General features: G+C 41.9%; 1 protein-coding gene across 3 annotated transcripts in view; it reads left to right on the forward strand.

The window, feature by feature from the left end:
• LOC129181155 (copine-8-like) overlaps positions 1-14,983 on the forward strand; it is a 93,712-nt gene that overhangs the window by 9,809 nt on the left and 68,920 nt on the right. For all 3 annotated transcript variants that reach the window (XM_054775921.1, XM_054775923.1, XM_054775920.1), the window contains 2 exons: positions 7,520-7,560; positions 13,999-14,045. In XM_054775921.1, coding sequence (XP_054631896.1) covers positions 7,520-7,560; positions 13,999-14,045 — 88 coding nt within the window. The remainder of the gene's footprint in view (positions 1-7,519; positions 7,561-13,998; positions 14,046-14,983) is intronic.

A 14,983-nucleotide genomic window follows, 5' to 3' on the forward strand; every position in this document is an offset into this window, starting at 1 on the left:
TTCACAACCCAAGGGGGAAATTTGTAAATAATTTTAGGCCGCGGCCATACTGAGCTAGCAAGTTGCTCTGCGGAGCATGCCGCAGTTTGATGAGGTCTCACCCGCGCGCTGATATCAATATATTTTATATGTATTATATTCATATTTATTTTTATGCCAATATCGTTCATTCCTGAAACAAACGTTTGGACACTCTTAGATGGTTTCAGCAGTGTTCCTTTTTGCAGAGTTCTGTGTAAAAGGCGCAGGTGGGATGCATGTTCTGCTCAGCTCTGATGCGGCTAGGTTGCTTTGTAAAAGGGGCTTATGTTTACTCCTCTCACAAGCACTCGGTGCCTTATTTTCCTGTCTTAGCTCCTGGCAGAGTGGACACCTCAGTCGCCTCCCCCACACAGCGTTCCCAAGGGTGGGTGGGTGGTGCGATTTTGTCACTTTGCCGTGTGTGCTTGTTGACAGAGCAAGTGAAGCATCATCCAGTGGAGTAGGCTTCATGCGGACGCTCAAGCAGAAGGACTGACAGATTGATCAGCTCCCGTACTGTCACTCACACACACACACAGCATCAACAATCGGAGCGACCACGCAGATGTACTGTATGCTCCCAGGAGTTCTGTTAGCACTGAAAGATCACCTGGTGGTGTAAGAGCAGTGGACCTGATAGCGATGGCGACGCAGAGAGAGATAGTTGCGACCTTTTTGGGCCACAAAAGGTAGCGAGTGTGCGTTGTCGAAGAATTGACGCGTTGTGATGCGGTGCTATTGAAGCCGCCCGCTGACCCGCTGAGAAGCCGCCGTGTCACAGCGCATGCTTGGCTTTGTAAGCCTAACGTGAAGAAAGAGACAGAAGAAGAGGAGGGATGCTGCATGCAAACACATCCTGGCATGTGGCAACGTGCACCCACGAACAACAGCAAACTTTAATATACACAAACTCCTGAAAGTCAGAACACTTTAGAGTAGTCAGTGTGTAGCTTGTATATCAGTGTAGATTTACTATCTGCTGAAAATGAGTCAACACAAAACAATTACTTTGTAAATAGCACAAGTGAGTAGCAAGATAATGGTGTCTTGCCTACAGTCAAGCATGGGGATGTTAGCGTCATGGTCTGGGGCTGCACGAGTGGTGCTGGGACGGGGGAGCTGCGGTTCATTGAGGAAAATATTATTGCTCGAATATCTGGCAACACATGTGAGATAATGGTGTCTTGCCCACAGTCTAGCATGGTGGTGTTAGCGTCATGGTCTGGGGATGCACAAATGGTGCTGGGACGGGGGAGCTGCGGTTCATTGAGGAAAATATTATTGCTCAAATATCTGGCAACACACGTGAGATATTGGTGTCTTGCCTACAGTCAAGCATGGCGGTGTTAGCGTCATGGTCTGGGGGTGCACGAGTGCTGCTGGGACGGGGGAGCTGCGGTTCATTGAGGAAAATATAATTGCCTAAATATCTGGCAACACAAGTGAGTAGTAAGATATTGGTGTCCTGCCTACAGTCAAGCATGGTGGTGGTAGCATCACGAACCGAGGATATACGAATGCTTCTAGCACTGTAGGAGCTGCGGTCCATTGAGGGATACTTTTATTACAGTATTTATTTCCTTTACTCATTTGCTTTATCAACCAGTGATACCTGTGAGATACAAAATATAGTGTTCTTTGAGAGGCACATCGAAGTCCACTTTAGCAGCCTTTGGAAATCCTCCATGTCTTGTTGTTGTTATTGGTGTTGTGCTGCACCATTTGCCCTGCAGAAGAACGTGTGATTGAGCTTCAGGCGTCTGCAGGGGAACCACAACGCTTAACTTCTGTTACACACCCAAACTGCTTGGATGTCGGACTTTCACACGATCACCAGTCATATTAATGGATGGTTTTTAAAAAGCCCTTTTGAACAGGATAGGAGTATCTCTCTCTTTGAGTGTGCTGAACTCCTGTTTCCATACCAGTGTGGTATTGTTTAGGAGAGGTTGTCTGCGTGGATGTAGCTCAGCTTCCCAAAATACACCGGACTGTGCTAAGCTAGTATGTTTTGTTTGTGAGTAGCTTAACTGTCAGCAAAACTCGTCTTTTTGGATGATTTTTCAAAGTTCATTTTACCCACGCATCATTTCCATGCATAGCAGATCGTGACAGAACTACTAAATAGAGATAAACATAGTTGACGCATTCTTTTAGTGGGTTCAGGCATTTCCTTTTTGCACATCTCCAAATAGAACTACCTCTCCATGTTTGCACTTTTGCAGGAGATGTAGATGGCCGTGGTCCTGCTAGCATGAAGCTACTTAAAGCAGCAGGCGGCCATGTTTAGGCGAGCACGTGATTGCGCTGGTGGGATTTCAAATGTAATTCTGCTGTCGAGAGGGACGCTCACCTAAATGTTTGATGAACAGTGAGACACTCAGCCGGGGCCTCCCGAAGTTTATTTATTTATTTATTTATTTTTAAGAGTCTCCCATCTCGACCAGGTGGAAGCCCTCAGGTGCACACACACACACACACACACACACACACAGAGCAGGGTGATAGTTGCGTGCTGCCTTTGACTTGTACCTTTGCCTCTTTGTATCTTTGCACATGTTTGCCATTTGACAGGGGAAGTCACACACCCCTGCACATTTTGGTATCGAGCCGATACCATGAAAATACAGGGAGAATAAAACACAGGACAAAGATTTCAGGGGCGGGTGAGGCCTTGAGCACACGTCCTGTTTGCACCATCTGGGCCGCACTGGGCTCAGCAAAACCCCAGAGCCTGATCCAGAAACATCACTTGACATCAGCGGCTTGAAGACGCTCACCGCCTGTCAAGAGGGACGGGGCGGACGCCCCCGAGCTAGCATGATGGCTACTCGCTAAGCCAGCATTATGGACCAACATGAGCTGCGAGGATTGGCACGTCTTAGGGTGTACACGTGTAACAGATGCCAGCTAGCATAGCTGTGCCATAGTACGTGATATAAACATCAGTCCTCCACACCTTAAGAGCCGCGCTGGTCAGTGGGTTCATATCCTGGGCTTTTAGCTTACTGGCGAGCGCACTTATCTCTCAATCAGTGAGGATGTGTGGTCGTGAGATTGAGCCCGGGCAGTGTGCAGGGCTGGACTGTGCAGGATGACCACTGTGACACTCACTATTCACTTACTTTCAGTCTGAGTTCAAGTCATTCTGTTCATTTATGTTGTGAAAGGTGGTGGCTGTTGTTAATTACTTTTGAGAGGAGCAATCCCATTTATTTTAAGCAACACTATTCTGCAATTTCGCTTACTTTGTGGATTATTAGTGGGAGTCATTTATTTTGTAAAAGGCAGCAGCTGTCATTAATTACTTTTGAGGGGCACAATTGCATTAATTAAATGATACCTTCTATTCTGCTATGTTACTGCAATTTATCTGACTTTGTGAATTATTTCTAGTCTTAGTTTGAGTCATTATGATAATTTATTTTGGGAAAGGTGGCAGTCACATGTATTAAACAGCATCTCAACATTTTATGCTGCTGTTTTACGGCAATGTTTCTGTCTTTGCGGATTAATTCCATTGTAATTTTCAGACATTCTGATCATTTGTTTTGTGAAAGGTGGTGGCTGTCAATAATTGCTTTTGAGAGGAGCAATAACATTTATTAAATTTTATTCGTTTTTTTTATTGCAATTTCTCTCACTTTGTGGATTATTTCCAGTCTTATTTAGAGTCATTCTGATAATTTGTGTTGTAAAAGGTGGCGACTGTCATTAATTACTTTTGAGAGGAGCAATCGCATTTATTTTAAGCAACACATACTATACTGCTGTTTTACTGCAATTTCTGTCACTTTGTGGATTATTTCCAGTCTTATTTGGAGTCATTACGATAATTTATTTTGTGAAAGGTGACAGTTGTCATTAATTATTTTTGAGAGGAGCAATCACATTTATTTTAAACAACATTTTACTGCATGACTTTGTGGATTATTTCCAGTCTTAGGCTGAATCCCAATTCTACCCCCTAGCTCTTCCCTTTTGTCTTACCCCTTCCCCTACCCCTTAAAGCCTAGGCCCAAGGGGAAGAAGCCACTAAGAAATGGGACACCACTTGATTATTACGTCGTCACCCTTCACCGCTTGCTGGCTGTGACATAGGCAGATGAGATCATGAAATGGTTTCTAATAAATGTTTCCTTCCATAAAGTAATTATACATTATTTCAATGTTATATAGCGTACCTCACAACAACCTTTTTTTTAAATAAAAAGCCAGACATTTGTACAAATTTATTGAAAAACAACAAACAATTGTAATAAACAGCTTATAACCAGCACTGTAGCAGTAATATAAAATGTATAAATATGAAATAGAAATAAGAATATAACAATATATAAAGCTTATCAAGCATCATTTCAAGGTTTAAAAACCTCCCTGTTTTGGCCTCGCTCTCCTCGTGTCGTTGATGTTCTCTCTGATTGTTTTGTAAGAAAGTCCACAATTGCATTTTGTTGTATTTGACTTTTCCATACTGAAATTGTAGCTTCTAAAAGGTCCTGGAGTGCTGTATTTTGTAGCAGCTGACTTCACTTGGCTCAGCATCTCCTGCAGGAATGACACATATGCATGATTGATGGGCTACAACTATTAACTCATTGGAAATACAATAATAATAGTAATAGTGTGCTGCAAACAAATATAGAGTAGTGGTAAAACAAAAATAGATGGGACAACGGTAGAAAGTTTGGTAATGTGGTGTGCTGTCCACATACTATGGAATCACAGGAGTGCCAAAATTAAAAGGGAATACGTGTGGAAATACAAAGAGAATCAATAATAAAAAAAAATATACACATTTTTTTCTGTTTTTTCTGTATTGTCTTTGTTTTTTCCAATTTGCCGTTGTTTTTCCTGTTTTGTATTTGTCTTTTACACTTGCGTTTTGTCATTGCATTTGATAATACCATGCAAATGCAGAAGAATGACCCGCCCACAGCATTCAAAAGTAAACAAGGGAAATTTAAATAAGAGAAAATAAGGCATTTACCTCTTAAAGACTGCGCCACACAGCTTCATCCATATCTGCATTCATCAACGCAGATACTGTATAGCCTTTAAAGACTTTTTTTATCAAAACTTTCCATGACATTTTCCACCAACCGAGCAATTGCTCATAATTCTCATTGAACACCTCTTCTCAATTTGTCCACGTCCACCATATTTAAATTTCCCCGTTTACTTATGATAAACATGTATTTGCGTCTACTTTCTGTCCGTGACATTATTTCCGGGCTCCCGAGTTTCCTTAACTACACAGCCACTGCAAGCAGGAATCGTGTAATCACGTATGGAGTAGTCATCATTCATTCTTCTGCATTTGCATGGTATTACCAAATGCAATGACAAAACGCAAGTGGAAAAGACAAATACAAAACAGGAAAAACAACGGCAAATTAGAAAAAACAACGACAAAACAGAAAAAACAAAGACAAAATAGTAAAAAAATATGACTACATTTGTATATTTTTAAAATTATTGATTCTTTGTATTTCCACATTTGTATATTTTTGTATTATTGATTCTCATTGTATTTCCACACGTATTGCCTTTTAATTTTGGCACTCCTGGGATTCCATAACATACAGTATGGCCATGTTGTTTACATGTTTTATTTACAGTAGCTCACTTCCTGACCATCCATACTGTATGCTGAATACAGTTAACATATCGCACCGTGACTAGGGTGGCTATGATTCACAGCAAACACACTTCACTAGGATGTGCTGCGTTGAATAATTAGGTTAGAAAAAAAACAACATCACTGTACACGCTGCAGAGGGGCTAGCCACCTGTCATGGGCGGGCGAGGGGCATCCGAGCAGCCTCCACGCTGCCACGGAGCTCTGGAGCATAGAGCGGGGGATATCCACCCGCCGTGGCCGAGAAAGGGGGCGTTTTAGTCGGACACAAAGATGGCACTCTCCCGGCCAGTTGAGTAATCTAGATTCCCCTTGCTACTTTAAAATACAACTTACAATGAACAGGCTAATGTGGTTGCTATCTAATTGCTGACTAATTATTTATGAAACGCAGTAGATTGCAGTGAAGTCAGATATCAGTGTTAGCTGGCTAGTTATAACGCGAAAACCAACATAACATAGCGAATATTTACATGGAGTAGCAATGATTGAATATATAATAAACCATGAGTGACGTTACTGTGAAACTCAATAATTATGCGTGATTACTGACATTTATGTGTTTCTTTCGGTCTCCGCGCTTCCGTCTTCTCAGCGGGTGTTGTAGCTCCGCCTTCCCCTTCGTTTCACTTGTTATCAAGTGGCGTGTACCCCTTAGCACTTGCCCCTTACCCCTCGGTTCAATCACATTTATTAAACAGCACATTTTATTCTGCTGTTTTACGGCAATTTTTCTGTCTTTGCGGATTAATTCGGTTGTAATTTTGAGTCATTCTGGTCATTTGTTTTGTGAGAGGTGGTGGCTGTCATTCATGACTTTTTTAGAGAAGCAATCACATTCATTTCAAACAACACATTCTGTTTTGCTGTTTTACTACAATTTCTCGTACTTTGTGGCTAATTTCGAGTCACTGTGATCATTTATTTTGCGAAAGGTTGTAGCTGCCAATTACAAGGAGCAATCTCATTAAATAAATGACGCCTTCTATTCTACTGTTTTACTGCAGTTTCTATTACTTTGTGGATTATTTAGAGTCTTTTTATTTCCCCTGAAGAAGGTTACTGCTGTAATTTTCGCAAGAGGAGCAATTGCATGCATTAAATGTCTTTATTACGCACACGTGCTGTTGGTGTGGTTTGGGACCATCTCTAATCTTTATATTATGAATTATATCATGAAGAGCTTGTGATGAGTGACTGCATCACAGTCGTTCTATGACTCAGCTGCGTGCATGTTCGTGTGCATGGATTCATGCTGGGCCCTGGCCCATTTCTTCCAATTGTGCCAAAGGAGAGAAGTGTGTCGTACTAGGGCACAATAAGTGCACTCACTCTAGCCACACGTGCCCAGGCACAGTACAATTGGCCTAGCGTGAGTACGCCATAAAAGACACACTCTATTGCTTTTAATACCCTTATTTTGCACTTGAAGTCACCAACAGTCTTCACTTTGTTCATTTTGATGTTCGATGGCCCAGGTAGTTGAGGGTTTTTTTTCCATCAGCTCTCCCTCCACGCTTCTTCTTTCACTGATTTCTTTCTTTTTTTTTCGTCTTTATTTTCTGCTGCTGTTTACCCAGCAAGCCAAGATGGCAGTCTAATGTAAATTTGATGCTGAGGGACGCAAAAGAGGGTGAAAATAGGTCCTACTACTCCTTCTTCTTCTTCTTCTTCTTTTTCTCGTTCTCGGCTGCTGCATGCCTGAAATATTGAAGAAGCTCCACTTGGAGAGTCTGTTTCTTCTTCTTCTTCTTCTTCTTGTCTTCTTCCTGTCAATGGAGAATAAAGTGTTCTCATTCATATGATGCCCATTACTGGAGATCTCATGTGGCTTTTTGTTCTTCTCTTGTTTTTCAGGAACCTGCTGGACAGAGACACCTTCTCCAAGTCTGATCCTAGTAAGACGCACACACACATGCACACGCACACACACCTACATTGTATTTCATAATGTTTGTTCTTATTTTCATCCATACTTTACAGTATTCATCATCATCATTATTAACAGGACAATATTGTGATATCTCGGGATACAGTATCAATACACAAGCGTCAAATATTAATTTTAGAGTTGTATAATATCAAATTCTTTCTTATGTCATAATATGTCATTAATTACACAATTGCTGTATCGTGATGTGATAATATCACCATATTGTTGTATCGTTTCATTTTCATTCCCACCTCTAATTATAAATGTGTTGTTTGCCTTTATTTTTGTGCATGGTCTGTTTTTTTGGTGTTGGTGTCTTAATGGCTGTGCTTTCTTGGTTGTATTTATTTTTTAAAAATAAAACAACAACAAAAGCACGGTTAAAGCAGGAGTATGGAACAGCTGTTTTTTGCTGTAAGGCTCCCCCTACTGGTGCAAAGTGTTAGTCGATTTTTCAACCGCGACTCTTGATACCAAACTCTTTTTTGTTCATGAACTTTATATTTGAGCGTGTGTTAGCAGTGATGCTAACCTAACACAATGCAACAAAGGTCTTGGCTGGTGTACCAACATGCTAGCCCTCCAATGTAGTGGCTCTGTTGTTGACATGACAACATGACAGCCTCTCTACCAGGAGCCAGCCACATGGTCCTGACCCCATATCATAATATGTTAAAAAAAATAAAAAGTCAGGAAGAGCACGCACACACATGGACATGGACACACAAACAAGTGCACACACACACACACACACACACACACACACACACACAAACACACACACACTCTCATTGCCTGTGCTGCTGGAATAAGGAGACATTTGCATATGTCAGAGGTCGTACTTGTCACTGTTGAGGAGAAGCACACACACACACACACACACACACGCACGCACGCACACAGTCACTTGACAGCGGGGGTCCAATTTGCCAAGTGGTCCAGTGATTCTTAAAGGTCCAGCAGTCATTTGCCTTGAATAAAAACACACCAGCATCCTTCGAGGAGACGGACAGAGAGATGGCAATGAGGGGGCGTGGTTTAAAGGACACGCATGACCGTAAACAAGAGTTTGTATTTCCATACTTACACTTCGGTGCATACGTGCGTTCACTTCATACTAGAACTATGGCAAAATTCAGTGCAGTGTCGGAACCCGCATGTTGCATTCAAACGCTAGTGAGTGAGATGGACACTAACAACCCTCGATCGTCGCCATCTTTGAGCAGCGGAATGGGAGGGACACGCAAACACGAAAAAATTATAACAAATTCATTTCTGAAGTGGAGAAAAAAAGGTGGCAGATATTTTATGTGGCCAAATGTTGGAGACAATCCTCCGTCGATTGGTTGCAATTCACCATTGAAATGGAGAGAAGAAGAAGTGCGGTAAGTGCACAATGACAGTACAGTAATGGATTCTAGGTAGCACCACACTGTCAGAATCAGCACACTTAATAACTACACAGGTGCACAGGCTACACAGTACACTTATTGAAGTGTACTGACTGAAGTATTCCATCTGAGACACAGCCTTGGCATTTACCATAAAAATACGGCATTAATAATAAATTGCAAACCGGCATTGAGTTTAATTGCAGTTGAAAACGAGACGGGACGTAACAAGCTGGCTCTGGCGTGCTCACGGAAGCTAGCGGATAGTCTGGTTGTGTAGTTTTCGTACCTGGTGCGTAACAGCAGTAACAACGTGTGACAGCTCTGCTGGATAAAAGCCTTCAAAAGATAAAAATAAACACAAAGGAAGGGAATAATTGGTCCGAAAGTGGGAATATGTGGAATACGCTTGTTATTTATCCATGCATGCTGAACTACCTTGTTGTTGACAACACACCTTTCCTCTTGAGAGTGTGTGTGTGTGTGTGTGTTGCTAATTGATGAGCTTCTAAGAGGGGAGGATCAGACCTTCTCTTTTTGAAAGTGTGTGTTTCAGCGAGAGAGGAGGCTGAGCATCCTCGCTGGCCCAACATTTATACAAGGAGGCACTTGTGCTGCGTCCATGTCTCTGCTCTGCTGACAGTCACTGGCCCCAGTCACACAGCATTAGAGCGCCTCAGCACACACACACACACACACACACACACACATACAGCACATATTCAGGGCCTCAGGCTGGCGTACCATATTCATATTAGCTTATAAAGCTGGATAAAAATCCAGTCTTTCTGTTTGTGCATGTTGCCCAGCCCAGTATATACATCTTATATACATACTGTAGGTGTGTGTGATGGAATGTGAGCAGGGCACGCTTGAGCAGACTGGAAAAGGATTGACAAGAGATGATGTCAAAGGTGTTAAAAAAAAAAAACACCTTTGCTTACACATAAAGATATTTTTGAAAGCAATATTTTGGCCTTTCGTCCACACATTTTTGTCATTTTTGTAAAAACCATGCTTTTGGAAGCTTTTTGAAAAGTCTGGCCTCAGCGATTATCTCATGTTTTTAAATGTTAGCGTTTTTTGTACTTTTGTGTTTACCTTCATAGCTAACCCTAAAAACCTTTGTGACAGTGCAATTCTTTTTACATTTTGACATCAACACATTGTCATTTGGCCACTTGATGGCTCACCTTTCCCCCGCTCCCCCTGCGACCAAATGGCTGTTCATGCTTTGCTGATTCTTGACAAACCTTTTTCCACCCATAGGAAGGTGGTGTAATGTTTCACTGATTGTTTACTTTCACTTTCAAAGCGGCTGGCTTTCTGCGTCGAAAGTGCGTACGAATGATCAATAACATGGCAACACATTGCAAAATCATGGTGAACATCATTGATCAGAAATCAGTCCGGTTTTACTTGACCGATTTTCATCATTTAAAGAATTAGTAGGCAGTTTGAAGTCTGCACTTTCCGGCGTGAGTTGAAAAGGAGCCGTTTGTGTCAGTGCGTCTTCATACCCCTCCACCCGTAATGCTGCATCTGCATTTTCCACATCTGTGAGGGCAAAGAGTCCTAAGAGTTAACAGTAGAACATGATTAATGAAGTTATTGACTGAGGGGTGTGCTTGTTTCATTCTGTGCAGTGGTAGACTTTTCTCACACATGAGTGATTAAAAAAACAAAAAAACATTCACGTTGTTTCCTGGGCTATATGTAAGTGAGCGCTGATAATCTAATATATCACCGTATTGATGAGCAGGATTGTGTGTGAAGGATTGGACATGTTTTTAAGTACATGTTTTTTCATAAACATTGAAGACTATTTTGAGTGGTCCACATCCACACATGTAATGTATGATTTTGTCATCATTTAAGACAAATAGGTCTTCAGTAAAGCTAACATGATTTTTAAAGAACATAACAGACAATTTAGATTCTTTAACAGATAACATGCATGTTTTAAACATATTGTAAACATTGTAGTTTTAAGCTAATATACATGGACGCGTTAACACTTACATACTGTACTTTATGGTAAACAGACTTGTTTGGTGCTTTTCTACCTTCTTGGTGCTCAAAGCGCTTTGGCGCTGTTACCTACCAATCAAGACGCACCATCGGGGGGCAAATAGGGGTTCAGTATCTTGCCCAAGGATACTTAGGCACATAGTCACTGGAGGATGGAGGATCGAACCCGCAACCTCCGGGTTGGGAGACAGCCACTCTACCACCTGACCACTTTAGTTTTTGATAATCCTGGCATATGGAATTTCACAAACATCAAGAATTCATGTGCGTTAATATCAAAGACAGTTTAGTCTGCAACAAACATCATGTACATGTTTGTGTACGCATCATCAAACAACCAAACAGCCATATGTGGTTTTGGAAATAAAGATATCGATATCAATATCGAAAACTTAAACCTCCAGTAATCATCGGTCTAGTGGTTAGCATGTTGGCCAACACAGGAACAGCCTGGAGATCGGGAAGACCTGGTTCGATTCTCCCTTGGGCATTTCTGTGTGGAGTTTGCATGTTCTGCCCGTGCGTGTGTGGGTTTTCTCCGGGTACTCTGGTTTCCTCCACATTCAAAAAACATGCATGTTAGGTTAATTGGAGACTCTAAATTGTACATAAGCATGAATGTGAGTGTGAATGCTTGTTTGTCTATGTCAGGGTTTTCTTTCCAGCCAGTCACTACAGCAGGTGATTTTAATGATCAACACCTTCAGTTTGAGGGGAGGAGCTCATCATTTAAATCACCTGCTGGAGAAACTGGTTGGAGAGAAAACCTGCAGCGTCTCGGCCCTCCAGGGCACGAGTTTGACACGTGGTCTATGTGTGCCCTGTGATTGGCTGGCGACCAGTCCAGGGTGTACCCCGCCTGTCGCCCGAAGTCAGCTGGGATAGGCTCCAGCATGCCCCCGCGACCCTAATGAGGAGAAGCGGTATAGAAAATGGATGGATGGATGGATATATTTCACTGAGTGCCTTATAGAGTAAAGAGTTGAGTATGCACGGGTAAAGACCCCTACCACACGCATACACACACACACACACACACACACACACACACACATGTAACAATACAGACGTCATGTGTGTGTCAATGCTTCATGGTGGATTAAAGGACAGTTACCAGTACTCATGCAAGCAGCTGAGGCCCAACTCACTGCACGGCATCCTCAGTGCTACACTACACGTAATAATAACATACTACAGTCGTCCCTCGCCACAAATTGTATGTATTTTTTTGCCTAAATTAAGCATAGTCAAGCATAAAAATGGCTAAATGAACTGCATTGAAAGATGAGATGCTATGTAGTATTCTACACTGGTTACTAGGAGTCGCTGTTGTCAGTAATGTTACTGTAATGTTTGGTGGGGTGGGGGGGGCTAACATTTTTGTCTAGTCTTCAGAGAAGCTAACATTTTTTTCAAATAAGATAAAAGGCAATTTAGATTCTTGAACGGATTTGTAAACATAAAAAATATGCTGCTATGTTGAGTAGTTGTAGGGGTGTCACGACACACCCGAGATAGGGTGTCATGAGATTGGGTCAAAAAGACATTACTTTTAAGAAAAGTACAATGGAAAAATATATGATGACATATTGCAATTGACTAATTTAATCTCTGCTACGTTACACTCTTCTGCATTCTGTGTGCATGCTAGCGGCCCCGCCTCCACCCACCGAGACAAAGTATGACTGACTAAAGGGCTCACTCCGTTCATGTCATCGACCGTACCAAGACGGTCAAACCAATGCACAGAGTGAATCCTCTTCCTGCCTATTTGGAGGCGGAAGACGAGCAAAACAGACACGCGTGCGCATGGCAATATATTAAAGCCAGCAAAATGATTGAGTTCATTTTCATTTCTTGTGTGATTAATTCATTCATTTATTATCGTCCCAGGCCTATGCCCACGAGACATTTGTTTTCTAAACAACAAATCTTGTCACATTTTAATCTTGCAAGATGTTGTGACATGCGATCTTGAGACACCCGTACGTGATACGAGTGTAAAGGTGACTGTAGGGTTGTTATTTCATGTCGAGAGGGATATAATAATGTTAAAAATCATATTTAGAAGGTCCTAAACAAGTTTCTAACTATGAAAATATTCCATTTATAAATAATGAATCCTACATTGTGGAAATTTACTTATCACAGTCGGGTCGTGAACCAATTAACCATGATAAACGAGGGATTACTGTACATATAATAACATACTATCTTTATTTTCCAGTAATAACATACAGTATGTTGTCATTCCATGGAGCATTGCTATATGTAATATCAACATATATATGTTATTATTACATGCTTATTTTGTTAATACAGTGTTATTGCATGTGGCATTGCTGTATACAGTAGGTTATTACACGGAGCACTGACGAATACAGTATGCCACAACGTGTACACTATATATGCACAATATTGTGAGTAGCATTAATGAATAATCAATGCGATATTGACAACATATGAGTGTGCGCTGTGGGAACTTTTCTGTGTCTTCAGTCGTGCCGTGGTTGTGGGCCAAGTGCTGAGTACAGTAAAGGCTGCGAGAATGCTAATGAAATGTCATTTTAGTGCCGGATGATCGCCTCACTCTGTTTCCACCTGCGCGTCGTCTTCGTGGAAAAAAAAGGAAGAGGGGGAAAAAAAAGACTCCCCGAGGAAGGAGATGCTAGCATGTCAATACTATCGACCGTCTCCTCCCTCCTCGCTCCCTCACTAAGTAAGGAGGACATTCCAGTGCACCCTAACCTCGTTTTTCTCCTGCCACCTACGCACACAACCTCACCGTCTCCCTCCATCCTCCCACTGACATATCATCACGCTGCCAGGCAAAGTTCTAGTGACATTTAATTAGAGAGTTTTTCTGCCATGATGGTGTGTCCAGGGAAAACACGCTCTCAGCTGACCTGTCAGGATCAGCTTGTCACTGTTTAAATACTCTTCAATCACTCTCATCCTTTTTTTTCTCTCTTTCTCCACAGTCTGTGTGCTCTACACTCAGGGGATAGCAAACAGGGAATGGAGAGAGGTAAGTCCACCAGGGGGCACTTTCAATTACACGCTTTCACAGCTTCTGGAAAAAACACATTTGTTGTTGGGAATGCGTGAAGTTGACTCAGCGATATTCCCACCTGCAGAAGTAGGATTAGAGCCGTAACAGAGGCTGGACAAGGCCTGTGTAAAAGAGAATACAGTGGTTCCTTGGTTAACTTTGTCGTAATCCTTTCCAGAAGGTCCGACTCAAACCAAAACAGACTCTAACCAAAGCAAATTTTCCTTTTGAAAATAATATAAATCCAATTAATCCATTCAAAACACCCAAAAATGTTAACACAAAACACATTTTATAGACAATAATTATAATTTTACATGCAGAAAATGATGCAAATGGACAACTGAACATTTAGCATCACTTTTACCTAGATTTGTTGGAAGAAACCCACAAAACCATCAATAAACACATTATTCTGCTGCAACCATCCATCCATCCATTTTCTATGCCGCTTTTCCTATTTAGGGTCACGGGGGTATGCTGAGTACAGCTGACTTCGGGCGACAGGCGGGGTACGCCCTGGACTGGTCGCCAGCCAATCGCAGGGCACATATAGACAAACAACCATTCACACTCACATTCATACCTATGGACAATTTAGAGTCTCCAATTAACCTAACATGCATGTTTTTGGAATGTGGGAGGAAACCGGAGTACCTGGAGAAAACCCACACACAGGGAGAACATGCAAACTCCACACAGAAATGCCCAATGGAGATTCGAACCCAGGTCTTCCCGATCTCCTGACTGTGACTGTGTGGCCAACATGCTAACCACTCAACCACCGTGCAACCACAATTTGCAAAAATATTTTTAAAAAATATATCAAACTAAGCATCAACGATCTAGAAGCAATTATCATGTACCTTGCTTGGAAAAAAAACAACCCTTGCCGGTCGGCAGTGACGTCGTGG

Source organism: Dunckerocampus dactyliophorus, chromosome 5 (genome assembly GCF_027744805.1).
Source record: "Dunckerocampus dactyliophorus isolate RoL2022-P2 chromosome 5, RoL_Ddac_1.1, whole genome shotgun sequence".
Classification (NCBI taxonomy): Eukaryota; Metazoa; Chordata; class Actinopteri; order Syngnathiformes; family Syngnathidae; genus Dunckerocampus; species Dunckerocampus dactyliophorus.